The following is a 21,466-nucleotide window of genomic DNA, read 5'->3' on the forward strand; positions in this document are numbered from 1 at the left end:
CGCTCACAAAATATAGTTTTCCTAACTTAATGTGGGATAGACAAGAGCATATGGTGAGAAACTAGGGAATAGTTACTGCACAATGTGCATGGATTAGAGGAATTAAAGGATGGGTCTAGAGAGGGACAAGGCACAAAAGACACTCAGACAAGTAAGACAATTGCTATTAAAAAATACATACATACATTTACCTCTGTAGCACTTCAGTCAAAACAGGCTTAAATGTACGCCAGCCTTGGAGGCTTGGGGATAAGTCAAGTACCACACATGGCCAAGCACTGGTACTGTAATACAGTCCCATAGAGATCATTGGAGGTGGGGAATAGCTTTAGCCCACAGGAAACCACATCAAATAAATCAATTCAAATAACATTTTAAAGTAACCTTGGGTATTATTCATTTTAATGTCATTAACATTTAATTTTTAGAAAAGAAAAATGTTTTCAATAGACATGAAAACAATTAAATAAAATATACATTAAATGATAACTTTTTCCAACACTTTAAATCACAAATAGAAGAATACAAAACTTGCATCCAAGATTGCAACACATTCAATGCAAATGATATTGTAAGGGGCGGGAAGGGAAACCGTTATGAATGTGTGATTGCACACGCTCCCACAGAATGTTCTCAATAATTTCTAACATTGAAGGGCAAAATGTTAAATTTATAGAGGAGTCCATCTCTGCATGTTCTCCCATGATCTATACATATACAGTGGAGCACTCCTCTTTTTGCTTGGTACGTACAGCCTAAACAGCAGCTTCATATATAGAATCAATGACTCATCCATCATTCTATTCTTCCAATGAGTATAAATATTTTGAAATGTGGCAGACAATTGTTCATTGAGAGGCTGTATTTTGAACACCCTTTCATGGTCTGAGAGTCCCAGGGCCATGTTGCAGAACTATCACTCAAATGCAGCATATGTTGCAGAATCAAAAATGTGTCTCTACTCAGGACAGATGTAAAACTGTGGGGCGTCTGCATTGAGTGGAAGATTTTTTATGTACAGGAAGATCTCACTTCCTGCACATAAACAATCTTTAAATGACATTTTGTACCTTTTATGTGTGATGCGTAATGCAGCACATATAGAAGTTGCAAATTGTCGTTTCTTTTTTTATTGTTTGTGTACAGGAATGGGTCACCTCCTGCACATAGCAAGTGTGCTTTTTATTTAATATGAACAGTGGTCCCTCACAAAAAGGATAAGGTTGGAAAATTAATATAGAAATGCAATGAGATCTATGTTGTGTTGTCCAGCCACACAATGTTTTAAAATATTTTAGATATTCACAAAGAAAGCAAAACAATGAAGTAGAATCACAAACCATGTGACAATTAAAACAAGCAAAGCAGGTTGGGCATTTCTTAGCGCTTGAAAGAAATCAGAAGATTGTCAAAGACAAATTAAGGCAAACACCTTAGCACAATTCAATGGTACATATGACAGTGTTAGGGTGTTAAGGAGTCAATGACGTTTTGATCTCATACCCTGGAGTATGGGGATCATTTGGACTTAGACATATAGGCCTGTGATTAGTTCCCCTTTGTTTAAAAGGTTGTAGTCCAGCAGGGTACTAAGAAGAACTGGGAAGGCAAATGTATGCCAACTATAGCACCACATCCGCGGTCTGATAAATTAAGGTATAAATGAATTGATTGGGTCTCCTACATCGGTCATAGCGTTCCTGCTACCGAGGTATCACGCACGCTGCCCGGCTCTCCACTGAATGGTTTACCCATTTTTGGCCCAATCATTTTGGGATTAAGACGTCTTAATTTGTGCTTGAAAATCTTCTGATTTCTTTCAAGCTCTAAGAAATGCCTGACCCTCTTTTCTTGTTTTAATTGTTGCAGGGTTAAGCCATGTCAAGTAGCTTAATGCTGCTTTGTAAATAATCCAAAGCCCCGATCGCCATCACAACGTCATCAAACTGATTTTATGGTGGTGATATGGGCTTGTAATATGCCCCTGTGTATTGTGCACATTGTTCAAGTAGGCCAGTAGGACTATACAGTCGGTTTGTGCACTACGCCCATGTTGCTGGTAAGGCCCAGACATCATTTTAACACTTTAAGTGCAGTGGAGTTCAGAGGTGTGCCCAAAAAATGAGACCTTAAAATACCTCTAGGCTCTACTGCAATCAAATTAGTTTGACCCACAAGTTCCTCAAGGAAGTCATCATCCAGGAAAAGCTGGAAGTAGTCAGTAGGCAAAAGATTTGCGGAATATACTTTATATTCAGTAACTGCAGTGAATGAAGAAATTGTGCTGAATGAAGTTGGCGAACTGCTCTTCATGTGCTTGGTGGGGTTCCTGCCTGTTCTCTCTTACGAAGTAACATCACAACTACCATGTTGTTCAGACTTGAGGTTCCGTGACGGTTCCGTGACGATTTGAACCCGTGTTTTCAAGTTTGTCAGAAATACATAATATTGGTATCAGTGAACCGCAAATGATCCATTTAGCATACCCTGGTGTTTTCGCTACGCTACAAGCAAGAGCACTCCTTTTATTGACATATTTCTAATCTACCCACGGCATCCATCTTAGATCATGGCAGCCATTTTGTGTTTCTTGCCCTCACATACGCAATAACCTCTGATCACTTCATTTCGATTAAGGACACGTAGCCTTAGCCGGAGATTCACCTCTTTCTTGACACGTGCACCTTAAACCAGATCACGCTGTAGCTGCATGACTCGACAAAGACTGCCTCCTCTGCCCGAGGCCAGTCCTGCCAAACTGGTCTTCGTGTCCATTGTCCTGATCATGATTAGGCGGCCGAAGCCGGTAGCCTTGCCCATTTACAACCCACAAGCATCTCTTATCCCGCTTTCCTATCTTCCACACCTGGCTCCGTTCCTTTCTTTCTGAAACTTTATTAGGGGGAGGTAACGAACTTTACGATGAGGCGGTCCGGGTCCTGAATGCAATATTGACAGGGAATTGTGATGAACTAGTGAGAACCCCTCTTCGTAGATGTTTTGTATCAGATTTTATCAACGGTTCCTGTGCACGCCAAATATTTATTGTCTATGACACAAAGGTTTTGGGAATGTACCAACATGTGAAGAATTCGCCTGAAGGCCAAAAACTAGTATATAAGGAGCAACCCGCTTTGTACAATTTGAACAGGCTCCTAGATTCTGCCCGTGTGTAGTATCTGTGACTTCTGTGTCCCTGCAGTAATAAACCTTTGGTCTTTGACGCCACCATCGAGAAGCCCGTGTTTCTGTTCATTTGTGCACCAAGGCAGCTGGAACTCCGGGGTCTTTGGGTGTTGTTCCCTGACACCTCTGGACGGAACCAAAAAGTCCAGAACTCCAATTGGCGCCCAACGTGGGGCGACGTCATTCGGTACCGGTCCAAAAGCCTGAAGAGTTCGAGAAGCTTCGTGTGAAGATTCCTGAGGGAGGCGCCCCACTTCATCGATCCCGGCATATCGCAAAAGTGGCCTGAAGTTCTCTTCCACGAGGGTTTCCCGTTCAGGACGGCTGCAGTGGGCCGTTGCCTTGACCGTCGCCCTGTCTTGGACCCGAGGTGCAGTCCTTAGTACGGCGAAACGTGACGGGTTTCTCCTTGGTGACGTCTTCAGTGACTCAGTTAAGTATTTAGTGATAGCTAGCTGGTTACTTTGTGAGGATTGTTAAAATCCTTGATTGGTTCTTGGTTTGGTTTGGTTCTTGGTAGGATTATCACAGGTTGTTCTGGTTAAGATAATCTATTTGGTTTAGTTTGGGTATCGATACAACAGTTCGTTTTGGTAGGCCTAAATTCTTGGTTCAAGTGCACATATCTGTTTTGTGTTTTGTTTGTTTTGTGTTCCGGACTGAAAAATGGTAAGTCGGAAAATGTTGTCGTGCTTTGGTTGCAACCGTGACTCACGATTGGAGGACTCTTGTCTGGTTCCTCCGATTGGGACTCCCCTATATGATTTATATTGTAAACATGGTGTGGGTCCTATATCTTATAATGAGGTATGGGTCCGTTACACTGCGAAGGATGGTGTCCTTAGTTGGCCACTGCATGGTAGTTTTGAACCCGAGATTCTCGACAACTTAGAAGCGAAATTGTTTAGGAAGAAAGCCCGGCCGGCAATGTTTGATTCTTTCCGTTATTGGCGAAAAGAATCCAAACAGAGAGAAATGAAAAGGTTGAAGAAAGAACAGAAAGAACAAGAAGAGTTGACTCTAGAGCAAGCGGCTAAGCAGTTGCAGGCTAACGAGTGTGAGAAGGCCATAGATGTAGCCATTAGAGAGCATAACTTAGCGATTGACAAGTGCTATCCTGCCTTGCCATCGAAAATGGCTAAGATACTGGAGGATTCCGAAAACGATCCTCTGTTATCTTATCTGTTACGATCACCTCCACCGTATGCACAAGGTGCTGCGGCTCCACTTGTCCCGAATGTTCAATTGCCAGTTGCTGGACAACCTGGTGTTCCTGCTCCTGTCCCCCAGAATCAAGTTCCCGTACTTCCTGTGATGAATGTGAATGTTCCTACAGCTCCTCCTCTTCCTGCACTGCCAGCCTCTCTACCTACATCTGTACCTACTATTCCACAAACTATTTTTCTCGACACTCCTACTGTTCCATTATCTATTCCTACCTCTACTGCGTTCTCTACGTCTGCGAGTGTGCTAACTCCACTTTCTGTTCGTCGAAGAATCACTGATTCTGTTACTAATATGCTGTCTCCTTTATATAAAACTTTAATTAAGACTCCTACTCCTGATTCAGTTCAGAGACGTAGTCAGCTTCCAAGTACTGAGGAACGGGGAATTTTAGATTCCACGGCTCTCAAATGGATTTCGAAGAGTAGAAGATATAGTACGAGAGATGTGCTAGACACATTTATGCAGTGGGGGGAACCAACGCAACGGTATGTCTTTGATGAGATGTGCTCGTTGTTACGTGAAGAAATAGAAGAAGATGATGTTGAATCAGATTTGGAAGATTTAATTAAAGTTCAAAAAGAGTTCGCTGCTGGAATGATAGTGGGTGAGAATATAAAAGAAGCAATGGAACTTATTTTAAGTTTTAGGAGTGATCCATCTCTTCATTCGCCGAGAGATTTAGAAAAAGGTAAAATGAAGCTAAGTCGCCAATATCCTATGAGGGAAGTTCCTCCAATCTGGCGCGAAGCAATAGCACGTGATGATAATGCTGGTATTGCAGCTGCTCCAGCACAGTTCCAAAGAGTGTGGATACACATTCCATGGAAGCGAGCTGAAGTGCTAGCGGTGAAACAGGCCTTGCCAGATCCACGCAAGAATCCTGCTGGATATTACAAGGAATTAACACAGACAGTTGAGGCTTGTATAATGAACTTAGCCGACATCGATATGTTATTTGGCAATGTAGTTCCGCAACCAGTGTGGGCTAAAATTCGTAGAGAGGATCATCAAGCTGCCTTAGGTGGTGATTGGGCAGCTATCACTGCAGCAGATGGTCAGCAAATAGGTGGTGCGAAACCCGAACCTCTAATTGCTAATCTACCAGGTAGAATAATTGATCTAATGAAGACTCTGATGCCAGCATTGCGTGTAAATTGGGACAAGCTGTCAGCATGCAGGCAGAAGAAAGACGAAAGTGTCTCCGACTTCTTCACGAGGTTTGAAGAGACTTTTGTAGATCATAGTGGTCAGGACATGAGTACAGAAGGAGGACAAAGACTGTTTGTCGATAAATTTGTGCATAATTTGTTACCTGAATTATGCAATAAATTAAAAGATTCAGAAAGTGCGTGGGCTGTATCCACAACAGCGCAAATACTTGCGACTGCACAGTACTACGAAAATAGGGATAAAGAGGAAAAGGAAAAATCAGAAAAGAAAACGAAAAATTTAAAAACTAAAGTTCTTTTGCAGCAGGCGTATCCGCCTCGCACGAATCAATCTAATACGCAGCAAGGTTCGTACCAAAGGACAGATTATAGCTCATCAAGACCTCAATACCAGTGGAATCAGTGTGCGTACTGTAAGAAAGAGGGTCACTATAAAAATGAATGTCCGATCTTAGCGCAAAATAATGCAGCAGCAGCTCAGAGAGGTCGTGGTGGTTTTGTGCAGAATTCTAGAGGTCGAGGACGAGGTGCTATGCCTCCACAAACGAATGATCGTCCCTCCAATTACTTTGATCAACGAAATGGACAATCTACTCAGCAGAATAGATCTCAACAATATCTTGTTGAGGACTATAATGAAATAGATGAGGGTTTTCAGCAAAATGGGTACTAGGACAGCCATGGACAGAGAGAGGGAGTAGTATCAGTTCCAGTGGATCAGAGTGGGCCTTATGTCGCAGTAGCAACATCAGGTGTAGTCGAACCGTTTCTGTTGGATACTGGTGCCGCAAAAAGTTCTATCATTCATGCGAAACTCCCTGGCGCACCTTTGTCCGGCTCAACAAATGTTTCCGTAGGTTTTTCAGGCGCCCCTGTTTACAACCCGATATCTGGTCCTTTGTCTATTTCTGTTGGACCGTGCCAATTGAAAGCACCCCTGATTTTGACGACAGGTTGTAATGAAAATCTGCTTGGTTTAGATTTGTTAAAACGACTATATGCGACATTGTACTGTTCTCCGGAAGGAGTACAACTCACGTTGGGTAAAAATATCACCTCTGTACTTGTCAATGGACGCACTCCCGCCAGAGCTACGCTCACTCCCTGATTCTCTTTGGGCGACTGGTCCTAATGATGTAGGTCTCCTAGAAATTCCACCGTATGTGGTAACCTTGAAAACAAATGTAAAATTTCCAAGAATTCCCCAATATAAAATATCTAGTGAAGGAGAGCGTGCACTTTTATTGATTGTGCAAGATTTGATTAAGAAAGGTGTGGTTGAAGAAACTAGGGGAAATGTCTGTAATAGCCCTGTACTACCGATTTTGAAACGAACTGATCCTACAAAATCTCCAGTGTATAGGTTTGTCATAGACCTTAGAGAAGTTAATAAGATTGTGGTTCCGCAGTTTCCTGTGGTTCCGGACATTACTGCCTTGCTAACATTGATTCCTGCTACAGCCACATGGTTCTCAGTTATTGACTTAAAGAATGCCTTTTTCAGCATTCCGATAGCCGAAGAAAGTAGAGATATTTTCGGCTTCTGTCTAGGAGGTCGCAGTTTTAGATTTAAACGCGCTCCACAAGGCTATTGTGAGAGTCCATCCATTTACAGTCAAGCATTAAAAAGCCAGTTAGATTCTTTTGTCCTTCCTCCAGGTTCTGCCCTAGTACAGTACGTAGACGATCTTCTAGTGGCTGCCGATGACAAGGAAACTTGCAAAGCAGCTACAATTTCCTTATTGCATCATTTGTCTAATTTGAATCACAAGGTATCTCCTTCCAAAATGCAATATTGCTGCCAAGAAGTGACCTACCTAGGTCATCTCTTGTCAAAGGAGGGAAGGAAGTTGACCCCAGAAAGAATAAAAGCAATTACACAGATGAGTGTTCCACGCACACAGAGAGAAGTACGTGCCTTTCTAGGTATTACCTCTTACTGTAGGCAGTGGATCCCAAATTTTTCTCTTTTAGCGAAACCATTGGTAGCTTTGACTGGGAAAAATGTTCCGAGTCCGGTGCCATGGTCTGATGAATGTCAAGAAAGTTTTCCTGAATTACGAAAAGCATTGTGTTCAGCTCCTGTATTGGGTACACCTGATTACAGTAAGCCATTCACGCTCTACGTTCACGAGAGAGAAGGTTGCGCGTTGAGTGTTCTGACACAGAAGTTTGGTGATAAACAACGCCCTTGTGCGTATTTTTCATCAACATTAGATCCGGTAGCCAGAGCGTTGCCTAGTTGTTTGAGAGCTACAGCGGCAGCTGCAGCTTCCATTCGACAATCTGCTGGTTTGGTGATGAACAACATGCTAGTGGTCATGGTTCCTCATGCAGTGGATACACTCATGAACCGAACGAAGACACAACACCTTACTAGTGCGAGATTATCTGGTTACGAGCTGACATTACTAGCGAGTCATATTCAGATCAAAAGATGTAATGTATTGAATCCAGCAACACTGTTGCCGACTGATCAAGAGTCGAGTGATTCCGAGCCACATGATTGCTATTTTAAAACGGAGGAAGAGACAAAAGGACGCATTGATTTGAAGGATACTCCGTTATCAGATCCGGATGGTACGCTGTATGTGGACGGGTCATGTTTTAAATTGGAAAATGGTGATGTGACTGCTGCTTACGCAGTAACGACTTTGAAGACGATTGTGGAGACTGCAAGAGTGAGTCAGAATTCTGCCCAAGCTGCAGAATTAATAGCTCTAACGAGAGCATGTGCTTTAGCTGAGGGAAAGAGAGTGAATGTGTTTACAGATAGTCAGTACGCATTTGGCGTGGCCCATAGTTTTGGCCGGTTATGGAGAGAAAGAGGTTTCATTACGTCCCATGGGACTAAGATCCAACATGGTCAGCTAGTTAATGACTTGTTGGAATCTCTAACCTTGCCGACTGAAGTTGCGATTGTGAAGTGCAGTGCTCATAAAGCAATCACGGATGATGTTGGTCGTGGGAATGCTTTTGCTGATGAAATTGCTAAACAGACAGCTAGAGACACGATGAGCAGAATGTATGTTGCTACGTCTGCAAGATGGATTGCTGAGTCTGGAATGTGTGAGGATACTATGGAAAGTGTGAAAGAGATTCAGAAAGAAGCAACTGAGGAAGAGAAACGTGTATGGAGAGAAAGTACGGGCAAGTTGGACTCGAATGGATGTTGGATTGATTTGACAGAACAGCAGCGTTGGATGTTGCCCGATGCGTATGTGCTTGCAGTAGTAACGATGGCGCATGGAGTAGCGCATATAAGTTCTAAAGGGATATGTAAGATGTTGGCTCCGGTCTGGAAGAATGAGGGAATCAGTAAGTGTGCAGAGAGAGTGGTGAAAAACTGTATGGTGTGCTTGATGCATAATCCTGGCAAGGGAACTCCAACTCCAGCTGGTCATTTCGCTCCTCCTTCCTGCCCCTTTGAAGTGATTCAGTTAGACTTCATTCACATGGAGCGCTGCAATAATTTGAAGTATGTCCTGGTGGTAGTTTGTGCTTTTTCCAGGTGGATAGAAGCATATCCACTAAAGGACAACACTGCCCTATCGACTGCCAAAATTCTTCTCAAGGAATATTTCCCTAGATTTGGAATGCCACGGATTGTATGGTCAGATAACGGAAGTGAGTTTATAGGGAAAGTTATGCAGAGTGTGTGTGCCGGCCTAGGGCTGAGACAGAAATTCCACAGTGCAAACCATCCCCAGTCTGCTGGTTTAGTGGAGGGTTACAATGGCACCCTCAAGCTGAAAATAGCTAAAATACAAGCATCCACAGGTTTAGCCTGGCCAGACGCACTTCCATTGGCCTTGTTATCAACGAGAGCAACGGTACATTCTAGAATAGGGCTTAGTCCTTATGAAATAGTCTTTGGTCGCCCGGCAAATATCTGGGGTGTGCCAAGGCCTAAAGAATTTTGTTCCATAGAATACCCTATGTTGATAGACTACCTTTACGACTTGACTGCTAAATTGAGTCTTATTCATCAACAGGTTTTCGATGCTTTGCCAAAACCTCCGGAGAGTCCAGGGCATCAGCTGAAACCAGGAGACTTCGTTGTCATCAAAAACTTCGCGAGGATGAAGAACCTTCAGCCGAGATTTGTGGGGCCCTACCAAATCCTACTGGCAACGAGGACAGCAGTTCGTGTAGCTGGCCGCAAGCACTGGGTACACGCATCACATGTTAAGCGTGTCCCTTTGCCGCTCCCTTACGACGACTGGGTGAAGAAGGGAATTGGTGCCTCCGAATCTGAAAACACACCGAAGTTCATCTCATTCAGCGATGCCGAATTGATTACTGACACTCCAAAACCTGACTCTCCTCCTGAAAAGACTCCTTTGAACACTGAACATTTGTCTCCAGCATCAGAAGAAACTTTGCTATCTGCGAACTTAAACACTGCAACAGCTGCTAGCGATACACTATTTTCCGATCAGACAGTACCAGCGAAACAGAGATATAACTTAAGAAGCCGTAAAATGGACAAATAAAGCAGGCAACTGCATATTGTGATTTTGATATATTGAACTTTTGCCTTCAGCCAGGAAGTTTGCTATTGTTTATTGTTTTTAAAATTGCCTTGCCGTCTGGGTAGCCGTAGGGTCGTGGCTGTGTACCTAGTTGAATCTGCAGGGGTCTGACACAAGGTCGATCTTTCTGTTAGTTCTGGGAACTCCCAGGGCTGATAGAGGCATTTTCATCTACGTACACATCATCAGTGGTCGCGAGCGGATTGTAGAAGATGGAGCTTCCTGCGCTGCAACGAGAAAATGTGATTTATGTTCGCAGAAACAGACTTCATAGAATTCTTCATAGCAAATGCTTTTTGATGCAATGTGCCATTACATTCTTGATTATTTTAGCAACATTGGTGGGTGGAATCGTCTTTAGTATAAATTTGATTTTTGTGCCAGTTACTACAGTACCTCCCCTTGATCCTGCCATTTCTACTGTTTCTTCTATACACTCTTTTCACTCGTTTCCGGAACATGAGCAAGCCCGACGCTCAGAATTCACCAACAACACTTTTGTACAGCTCTTGCACCAACACCAACTGGTAGTTAACACTACAGACTGCTGGGTGTGTGGCTTGATACCCCACACTATGGATAAAGGTATTCCCTATCTGGTTTTGCCTTACAGCTACAATGGATCATTTCAGGCCCTCCAAACCATCTTTGCTTATGCCCTTGAAACCTATCCTCCACGTCCACCGCGTTCCACTAAATATAACTCTGCCAACAAAGCCTTAGTCCAGGGAATTATTGACATGGTCAAGGACGTCAATAATACTCCATCTTACCCTAGAGACGAATTGCGAGTATATTTAAGTTGGAATACTTCAGAGTATCGCCTTAGTTTAGGAGAAAGCAAACGTAAAAGCTCAACTCCAATCTGGGTCGTACCTCACCGAGGTCAGGTCTGTTTGCAAGGTAATGGGAGAAATCCAAGAGCTCAGCTAGGGAGGAGTGAGTGCGTAGAGACTTATGTGTTTCCGGCTAACTCTTCCCCTGCCTTTCTCACTGCTAAGGGTACCTACTTCATTTGTCGAGACAGAGCTTATACATGATTGCCTGCCGACTTTTCAGGTTCATGTTATATTGCTCGATTGTTGCCTCCGACATACACTGCTTCATCTGATTACCACAGAACCAGAGTAGCGAGAGGTGTCTTCAGCAAGGAAGATACCGCTGGTCAGGAAGCTGGAGACTTCTTCAAAGGCTTCCTTCCGTTCTGGGGGCCTATGGCCAATAGTAGAAACATACGTCAGCTAACAGGGGTAGTTGAATCTACTATTACCGAAACTGCTGGTGCCCTTAGCAACTTGACAGCTGAGCTTCAGGCGGATAGACTCATGACGTTGCAGAACCGTATGGTTCTAGACGTTATACTTGCAGATCGAGGTGGGGTATGCAGAATGATCCAATCGAGCTGCTGTGTCTTTATTCCTAATAATGCTCCAACAGTCTATGAGGCGATCTCTAAGCTACACAAGATTTCCGACTCTATACATGTAGACAAGGGAAACTGGTCCTTCATGGAGTGGTTTTGGACTCTGATATCAGCGTGGGGATGGAAGGTTCTAATGGTCATTGGTGTCATCTTAGTATTCCTATTCTCATGCTGCCTGATTATCCAGTGTGGTCCTGCTCTGTGTAGTCTTTGTGCTGCAACTTGTCTCAGAAAACCACCTGCGTTTGGAGAAAAGGCACGAGAAAGGATGATGATACAACAGCATGTCACTGACCTGATGAGCATAGAACTAGATTCTGACATAGACTGAGTAATTGCCTATGTAAGGGCAAAAGGAGGGTCTGAGGTTCCGTGACGGTTCCGTGACGATTTGAACCCGTGTTTTCAAGTTTGTCAGAAATACATAATATTGGTATCAGTGAACCGCAAATGATCCATTTAGCATACCCTGGTGTTTTCGCTACGCTACAAGCAAGAGCACTCCTTTTATTGACATATTTCTAATCTACCCACGGCATCCATCTTAGATCATGGCAGCCATTTTGTGTTTCTTGCCCTCACATACGCAATAACCTCTGATCACTTCATTTCGATTAAGGACACGTAGCCTTAGCCGGAGATTCACCTCTTTCTTGACACGTGCACCTTAAACCAGATCACGCTGTAGCTGCATGACTCGGCAAAGACTGCCTCCTCTGCCCGAGGCCAGTCCTGCCAAACTGGTCTTCGTGTCCATTGTCCTGATCATGATTAGGCGGCCGAAGCCGGTAGCCTTGCCCATTTACAACCCACAAGCATCTCTTATCCCGCTTTCCTATCTTCCACACCTGGCTCCGTTCCTTTCTTTCTGAAACTTTATTAGGGGGAGGTAACGAACTTTACGATGAGGCGGTCCGGGTCCTGAATGCAATATTGACAGGGAATTGTGATGAACTAGTGAGAACCCCTCTTCGTAGATGTTTTGTATCAGATTTTATCAACGGTTCCTGTGCACGCCAAATATTTATTGTCTATGACACAAAGGTTTTGGGAATGTACCAACATGTGAAGAATTCGCCTGAAGGCCAAAAACTAGTATATAAGGAGCAACCCGCTTTGTACAATTTGAACAGGCTCCTAGATTCTGCCCGTGTGTAGTATCTGTGACTTCTGTGTCCCTGCAGTAATAAACCTTTGGTCTTTGACGCCACCATCGAGAAGCCCGTGTTTCTGTTCATTTGTGCACCAAGGCAGGTGGAACTCCGGGGTCTTTGGGTGTTGTTCCCTGACACCTCTGGACGGAACCAAAAAGTCCAGAACTCCAGACTCACTGGAAGACAAGTCATCAGATGGAATTACAGTGACTGAAAATCATTCAGTCATTTTTATAGTTTGTTTTTCCAAAGTATCTCCAGATACAACAGGTATAGTGGTGTAAATTATATTTAATAGGTAGTGTCAATCGATGAAAGTCATCATGATCACAATTGCTGACAGATTAGAGATAAATACAAGAAAGGTAAAACACACCTCATCTTAAAAAAGACTTACAGCATTTGATAGATTTACAAAATAGAGCTAAATAACATTTTGAAAGGAAGGACGAATAATGAGATTCAAAAGTTAAAATCATAAGTTCTCAGACTTACCTGATCAATGGAGTGCCTAATATGATGATGCTCCGTGATGTCATCGGTGTTGATGTTCTCAAGGTGGACATCAGGGGCTATTGTTTGAAAAAAGCTAACAGGAGAGACGGACATACATAGGGGAGTAAGTCATCATAAAGCATACAATGGATGCTAGTTATATGGTTTGAATGCTCAATTTAAGACCTACAAATTGCTTTTCTGCAAAGGAGGTCAAGGCATACCAGGTTTCTTATAGTGTTATCCTTATAATGGCAAATGTAGGGTAAGTTTAAAGACAATTTATGATATCTAAAACAGCAGTGTTGCATATTGAGGACTGCGCTATATGGATGTGTGACAAAAGACATGCAGCCATCCCATGAATAATGAACAAAGAGGTCAGATCCAAAGGCAAAAAACAGACATTGACCTTACTTCTATCTAACGTGTGGTGCCAGTTCAGTTTTGGTGGGCTGCTAGGAGCAGCGATCAACACTGTGGCAGGAGCTGGATGGGAGAACAACACAGGACCTTAAAAAGGTTAAATCATTGTAAATCACATCAATACTCCGCTAATTCCTCCGGTGGAGTGGAATTCTTCGGTCACCCCTAAGAACAATACCTGAAGCACAAAGCCTAACACTAAAAAAGAAAGAACAATGGTCATATTACTGTAGCTAATTTAGACACATATATAAATGATATTGTGGAAATGTAAAAAAAATAATTTAATTAAATAAATATAAAATTAATTTTAAATACCTCATTTAATTTAGGGATGGGTGAAGAATTCGGCTCCTCCTGCACATTTAGCGGAGTTTTGCGAACTCCGCATTCCGCACAAAGCGAAGTTCTGGAACCTCATCGAAGTGACATGGAGAGGAGTTTTTCCTCTCTCATGCGTCTCATCAACGTTAAGTTGGCGAGCGCTTGTGAGAAAAAATAATGCGCTAGACCTCCTCCCAGCAAGATTTCTTAATGCGGGTGGTTGCAGCACGTCTTGACAGCTTGCGTTAGGTCTTGACTGCTCGCGTTGAGAAATCTATTGCTCACATTGAGGATGCTGATGCTCTAGCAGCAGAATGAAGCAGCACCACCTTGCTCATAGTGCTGTTTGCTCAGATTTTATAGTGCGGGACAAACTCCTGTCGCTAGAAATCCGTGCAAGCTATATAATTACTATAAAAAATTTAAAATTCCTAGAACTGCAAATGTTTCAGACACCGAAACAACTCACACCAAACAAGTATTAAAAGTATTTTTAAAAAATGCAAAAATAAATGAATTCATAGAAATGTAAAAATTGAAGACAGCTATAACAATTAAAATGTAAATATAGCAGGTACACTTACATAGAAAAGTACCAACAAGTAAATTGTAAATGAATTTAAAAAGAACATTATTCATCTCATATGTACTCAAAAACAACACTCAAATAAACATCATAACACTTTGCCTACCCCAAACACACACAGACACACAATGGCACAAACATAAATGTAGGTGCTATACGACTCTACAAGACTGCGGAGAACAAGCGGAAAATATCTAACCCTTGGTATTGGCTTTATTTATGCTCTAAGTATTAGCGTTTGCTAGGTGTGTTGTTTACTAGAAGTGATGTCTGTTTCTATTCTTTTCTATTCTTAGTTCTTCATAGAGTAAGACGAGATTTGTACATAAGCTTTGCAGAACAACATTTTGGTGGTGCACACCTAAAATATACCTAGAAATGTACTAATATAACTTATGGCCTTATTGTGAGTTGAATGTGTTCCTCACACAAGGATGTATGACATCACAATGCATGCTTTTACCACGCATGATTTTACATCGCAACTTTTACAACGCATGCCTTTACAACGCATAGTGTTGAGGGGTGCTGGATAGTGAATAGTTTAATTTACTATTCCAACTCCAGTCCCTGTGGATAGTAGGGAAGGTGTTGGATAGTAAATTAAATCTATTCCCTATCTTAGAGCGCCCCCCCAGCGCAATGCGTTGTAATGGTTTGCGTTGTAAAAGTTGCGATGTAAAAGCACTGCGTGGTAAACGTTGCGTTATAAAGGATGTTTCCCCTCACACAAGCATGATGTTGGGGTAAAATACTCCTACTACAAGGTTTATATCTCCGCCAAGAGGTGGCGAATTGGATCTAGGTAGAATATTACGACTAGTCATGAATCTATGAGTGCGGAGATTTTCTAATGTACATTTACCTTTGTGAACTGGGCCTAGAAGGACAAGGGTTATCCAGAATACTACTAAAATTCAGGAATAAGACAGAAATATTACAAGAGTAAGCCACTGCTACTCATAACAAAATCTTTCTGAATCTTGTCCATATTTTGCAACCTTCCACTGTGCGCAGTGTTTACTAGTCAGCTCCACCTAGCCTGAGGTCCAAGGAGGCTAGCCACAATGTAATTTTGGTGTATGTAAGGTAGTTCTGCTGAACTACTCTTTTTAGTACTTTTATAGGCCTTCACGAATTGGGCCCACAACGCCTATTATGCATTGCTTAATTTGAGCCGGTGGTTGCTAGTGGGACACACGGGCACTCATTTTTGAGGACCGTCACTTATTTTTCCTCATCAGACATTGACTGAGAGCAAAAGAGGGAAACACAGGGGCAAATAAAGAAGCAAGAGGAAGTTGGTAGAAATGTCACATAGGAAGAAAGCAGGAGCCTGCAAGAGAGAGATATAGGGGTTTGTAATGGATGAAAGAGGCATGAGGTGAAATAAAGACTATTCATACAGTGTGATGACATTTAATAGTATGAGCCTCAGGGTTCCAAACAGAGCTTTGGCATTCAGCATATATTGTTTTACAAATTAAGCAGTACTAATATGTTTATAAAGAATTTAGGGCCAGATGTAGGTGGCCAAATACCGAGTGGTAATGCAGAAATTCGCAGAATTTCTGCCTTACCGACTGGTATTTGGTTGATCGCAATGTAGGTGAGTTGAAACCTACTTGCAAAATAAGGAATCGCAAAATTGTGATTCCTTATTTAGTTCTTGCATTTAAGGAATCAGAATTAGCGATTCCTTAAATGCAATGTAAGTAGCACTAAAAAAAGTGCACTTCAGCCTTAAGGAATCGCTAATTACCACAAACTTCAAGTTGGTGGTAAGTGCGATTTCATTTAAAAAAGCACTTTTTTGCTTTTTTTAAAAGTGCCATGTGGCACACAACCATGCCCTTAGGGCATGGATGTGCACCACATGTGAGAGCTGAGCGGCGATACCGGACCGACGGCATGCCGTTTACATCTTTTAACATCTAACCAGCTTTCCGAGAGAGACGGCTGGTGTGAGGAGGCGAAGATATTGGGTATCCAGAGAGCCACAGCGCTTCAAGAACTTCGCAGATAGGGCTGGAACTCAAGACATCCTAGAAATCCAGATGACCCTCGGGAATATACAGCCATACAATCTGAGAAGCACTATCTCGAAATATCAACATCAGAACGCAGCATCATAACGGAGACTTGGCTTTGCATTAAAGCAGGAGCAGGAATTCGGAACTTAAACCATCCACCTTTGAACAAACCTATCTCAAACCTATACATCGTGCACCTTGAGTGAAAATATCGGATCCCCCTCCTTGTATCCAGAAACACTGACGCCGTTAGAGACGTTCTGATTCTTTGAACTGGATATTCTGCTTCAGTGCATACCTGTGTAGTACAGCTACTGTCTATGCAAAAAACGCGTTGAAGGGAATATATTCTGTATTTAAGAAATGAAATCATGAACTGTTTAAATTAAGTTATTTATGAATTAATCAGTGTAAATTTAATGTCATGTGTTATATGTAAAAAACTGCAAAAAATGTTTTTTGATAAATTGTATAGATGAAATAAGATATATTAAGAAAAACTATATACTTAAAAAAAAAAATAGAAATATTCAACATAAGTTAGTTGCTGGAAATTAGTCTATTGAAAAACAACGTCTTGTTTACTCTGTAGTAAATGTGCATGTAACCCGGTGTGCACGGTCCACTTTTACAAATTGTGCACCACATGTGCACACATGCACATTTCAGGGGTGCAACAGGGTGTCCTTTTGACACCCTGGCACCCTTGAAATAGCTTCCGCTATTTGCGATTCTTTATTACCGAATAGCAAATAGTGAAAATCTTCCCATTCATTCCTATGGGCCTCCTAGCCCATAGGAATGAATGGCTAGGTATTCCTTGTTAACGAATGTCAATTAGCGATTCGTTATTAAGGAATATTAAGGAATCGCTAATATGTTAGCGATTCCTACCTACATTCAATTTAATGAGTCTTTAATAGTGATTCGGTAAAAAGGGCTATTAAGGACTCGCTAAAGCGAATTTACCTACATCTGGCCCTAAAGATATTCGTGTACAGTTAATAGAAATAGAAAGGATTGTGCCCTCTTTGCTCTCTTACTAATTTGAAGTTGAATGTTTAGGGACAATTCACAAAGGCATGTAAGAGTATGTAAAGGAGTATTTCTGGGATCATGCTTTTCATTCTCATAAATGCTTTCGTGAATCAATTTAAATAAAGCCACCGAAAAATGGTCAAAACCTGGTTTAGTGTGATGCATCTCATCTTGACGGATGGCCATCATATGGTGGGATACATCAATCCTATGCCAATATGACAAGCACGTTTGGAATAGCTGTGACTGCATGTAAAGATGAAGTCAACATATGCCTAATATCTGCCGTCATATCCAAATTTGCTGTCACTCCATGGCCAACAACTGCCACCACATGGCAAAGTCTAGTAATCATATTCCCAGGAACTTCAAGCTTTTGCCAGTGGCCTGTCTTTATAAGCCAAAGACATTGGGAAGTCATAAAACCAGACAATGGCAGCACATGCCCTATTCTGGCATCCATATGCCAGAGAGTTCCACCTTTAACCCATGTTGATCCAATGTATGCTCTGAAACTGCCAGCTTATGTTCAGGTACATCCAGTTTATACCCACGTATTATCATCATATGCCATGACATTTCAAATGTCGCTCATACACTACCCATTTACGCCAGCATACTGCCAGGTCATGGTCACTCTCTGGCATTCTGTTAACAAGTACCACAATTATGTTTTTAAAGGACCAATTAAAGAATGCTATAAGTGTTACAACACAACCAGACATTATCAGACAAAGGGGCATTCTGGAGGCCCTTTTGTTGTTGACTGTCATTGATGTAAGACTGGGTAAAATGATAAATCGTTGTTTCTTTTCACTACAAAAAGTGCCACCAGATATCTTCATTAAGACATTATCTGGTTTATGGACTATTACTGACAATGTATGCCCATATGGTGCCCTCTTATGTCCATATTTTGCACTGTCTGCCCTGATAGTGTCACTGCACTCCTTTCTTCGGCTGTTCATTGGGAGCATCTGAAAATATTAAGCCTCCCACGGACATGTGCTTGCATTGTTTTACCACATAATATTTAAAGCAATTCTCCAATAGGCATTACATCCATAGGAAATAATGTATAACTGATCAACTGACATCTCCAACTGTTTATGTCTAGAATGGTTGCTCCTGAACATGTAATTGACTGGAAGGTAGTTGAACCCTAACCAATCTAATAAAGTAACCCGTTTATGTTGTTGCTCCCATGTAGGTGAAACTCAATAGAAATACTTTATTTTTCAAAAGAAAACACCAACTGGCCAAGTAGTTACGAATCCAGGTTCCATACTAATTAAATAATTCACTTTATTTCTTTTTTTATTTGTTTATGTGTGGATTTATTTATTAAATGCACGAAATAAAACCTGCCTGTGGCCAGATTTCTCTATTCCCAAATATGAAACTATTTCTTTTCTGTTGGGCTTATTTGGTTGGATGTTGCTGTAAAGGAAAAAATCCAGATTTACGTTATACTCCGTCCTAATTTCAGTTATTATCCATATTACATAAGATATTAATCAACACATGTCCCCTTAATATTCCACAGATTCTGAAGAAATTATTCAGCCAAACATCATTGGAAAGGATGGAGTTAATTATGAAGACGTCATCATAGGTATTGGCTATGTACTGCCTTTTCTTTTTATTGGTACTTTCAGCACCTGAAGAAAAAATATTTTCATTTTGTTAATCAGTTGCTTTCTCCTGTTACTGATCTTAGCCCGCTCTATTACTCGTATTTTAACTGCCTAATGAACCAATTTTCATGATCAAGGATCTCGTTACATGAACGGCACGCGTTGGAACAACTTTTATTTCATCACTTGTATGACATTGCTCTCAAAATACATCAGAGAACGCGGTGGGATGACGTTGAAGTAAGTGGTCCTAGTCAATAAAATTATTTTTTCCAGACTTCGGCGGACCCAGGGCAAGGACAAGGGGGCATATTATCAAGAACTGCGATAAAATTATTGCCGCTTTAGCGGCAGGAAACTGCTGCTAAAACGGCGATAATGGACTTGAAAATATGCCCTTGTGAATTCCCATAGCAGCCCAGGTTATCACCAGAACCTGGGCTGCTATAGGAATTCACAAGGACATATTATCAGGCCCATTATCGCCGTTGAAGATGATGTTTACAACAAGGGGTGGTGAGGGACAGAGTCTCTGAATTAAACAGAATACTCTCACCCAGTCAAGAGATCAGGGCTAGATCCAACACCGTTTTTTAGCTCACTGCACCATCCCAGTTTCAGAACCTGGCTGTATGCAAATTAGTCTGTTCCTGTCCCAGTGCATGATGGGAACATGGCAGTTCCCATGATGCACTGGGCCAGGGACAGACTGATTTGCATATAGCCAGGTTCTGAGCTGGGATGGTGCAGTGAGATAAATAACGGTGATGGATCAAGCCCTGATCTTTGGACTGGGTAAGAGTGGTCTGCTTAATTCAGACACTCTGTTCATCACCACCCCCTTTTCTAAATCGTTTTTGGCCACTATAGGTGTGGCAGGGTATACTCAGACATGAGTCCCTTTCTCACTGCACCATCAGGATTCAAGCAAGCCGGGCCGAAGACGGCTGAAATGCCAGAAACCGGTCCCCGGTAGCTTGTCTCCTTTCTGGTGAAGAATTGGCTTGGTAGTTTAGTCTGCCCTGTTCCCATGATGCACTGGGCCAGGGACAGACTGATTTGCATATAGCCAGGTTCTGAGCTGGGATGGTGCAGTGAGATAAATAACGGTGATGGATCAAGCCCTGATCTTTGGACTGGGTAAGAGTGGTCTGCTTAATTCAGACACTCTGTTCATCACCACCCCCTTTTCTAAATCGTTTTTGGCCACTATAGGTGTGGCAGGGTATACTCAGACATGAGTCCCTTTCTCACTGCACCATCAGGATTCAAGCAAGCCGGGCCGAAGACGGCTGAAATGCCAGAAACCGGTCCCCGGTAGCTTGTCTCCTTTCTGGTGAAGAATTGGCTTGGTAGTTTAGTCTGCCCTGTTCCCATGATGCACTGGGCCAGGGACAGACTGGTTTGCATATAGCCAGGTTCTGAGCTGGGATGGTGCAGTGAGATAAATAACGGTGATGGATCAAGCCCTGATCTTTGGACTGGGTAAGAGTGGTCTGCTTAATTCAGACACTCTGTTCATCACCACCCCCTTTTCTAAATCGTTTTTGGCCACTATAGGTGTGGCAGGGTATACTCAGACATGAGTCCCTTTCTCACTGCACCATCAGGATTCAAGCAAGCCGGGCCGAAGACGGCTGAAATGCCAGAAACCGGTCCCCGGTAGCTTGTCTCCTTTCTGGTGAAGAATTGGCTTGGTAGTTTAGTCTGCCCTGTTCCCATGATGCACTGGGCCAGGGACAGACTGATTTGCATATAGCCAGGTTCTGAGCTGGGATGGTGCAGTGAGATAAATAACGGTGATGGATCAAGCCCTGATCTTTGGACTGGGTAAGAGTGGTCTGCTTAATTCAGACACTCTGTTCATCACCACCCCCTTTTCTAAATCGTTTTTGGCCACTATAGGTGTGGCAGGGTATACTCAGACATGAGTCCCTTTCTCACTGCACCATCAGGATTCAAGCAAGCCGGGCCGAAGACGGCTGAAATGCCAGAAACCGGTCCCCGGTAGCTTGTCTCCTTTCTGGTGAAGAATTGGCTTGGTAGTTTAGTCTGCCCTGTTCCCATGATGCACTGGGCCAGGGACAGACTGATTTGCATATAGCCAGGTTCTGAGCTGGGATGGTGCAGTGAGATAAATAACGGTGATGGATCAAGCCCTGATCTTTGGACTGGGTAAGAGTGGTCTGCTTAATTCAGACACTCTGTTCATCACCACCCCCTTTTCTAAATC

At 42.5% G+C, this 21,466-nt stretch overlaps 1 protein-coding gene across 1 annotated transcript in view; it reads left to right on the plus strand.

Moving 5' to 3' along the window:
- The window catches only part of LOC147698068 (interleukin-18 receptor 1-like), a 417,310-nt gene that overhangs the window by 176,299 nt on the left and 219,545 nt on the right, over positions 1 to 21,466 (plus strand). Inside the window, 1 exon segment of the mRNA XM_086933394.1 lies at positions 19,143 to 19,211. Within this exon segment, the coding sequence (XP_086789520.1) occupies positions 19,143 to 19,211 (69 nt within the window).

The sequence above is a fragment of the Lissotriton vulgaris genome, chromosome 8 (genome assembly GCF_964263255.1).
Source record: "Lissotriton vulgaris chromosome 8, aLisVul1.2, whole genome shotgun sequence".
In the NCBI taxonomy this organism is placed as follows: Eukaryota; Metazoa; Chordata; class Amphibia; order Caudata; family Salamandridae; genus Lissotriton; species Lissotriton vulgaris.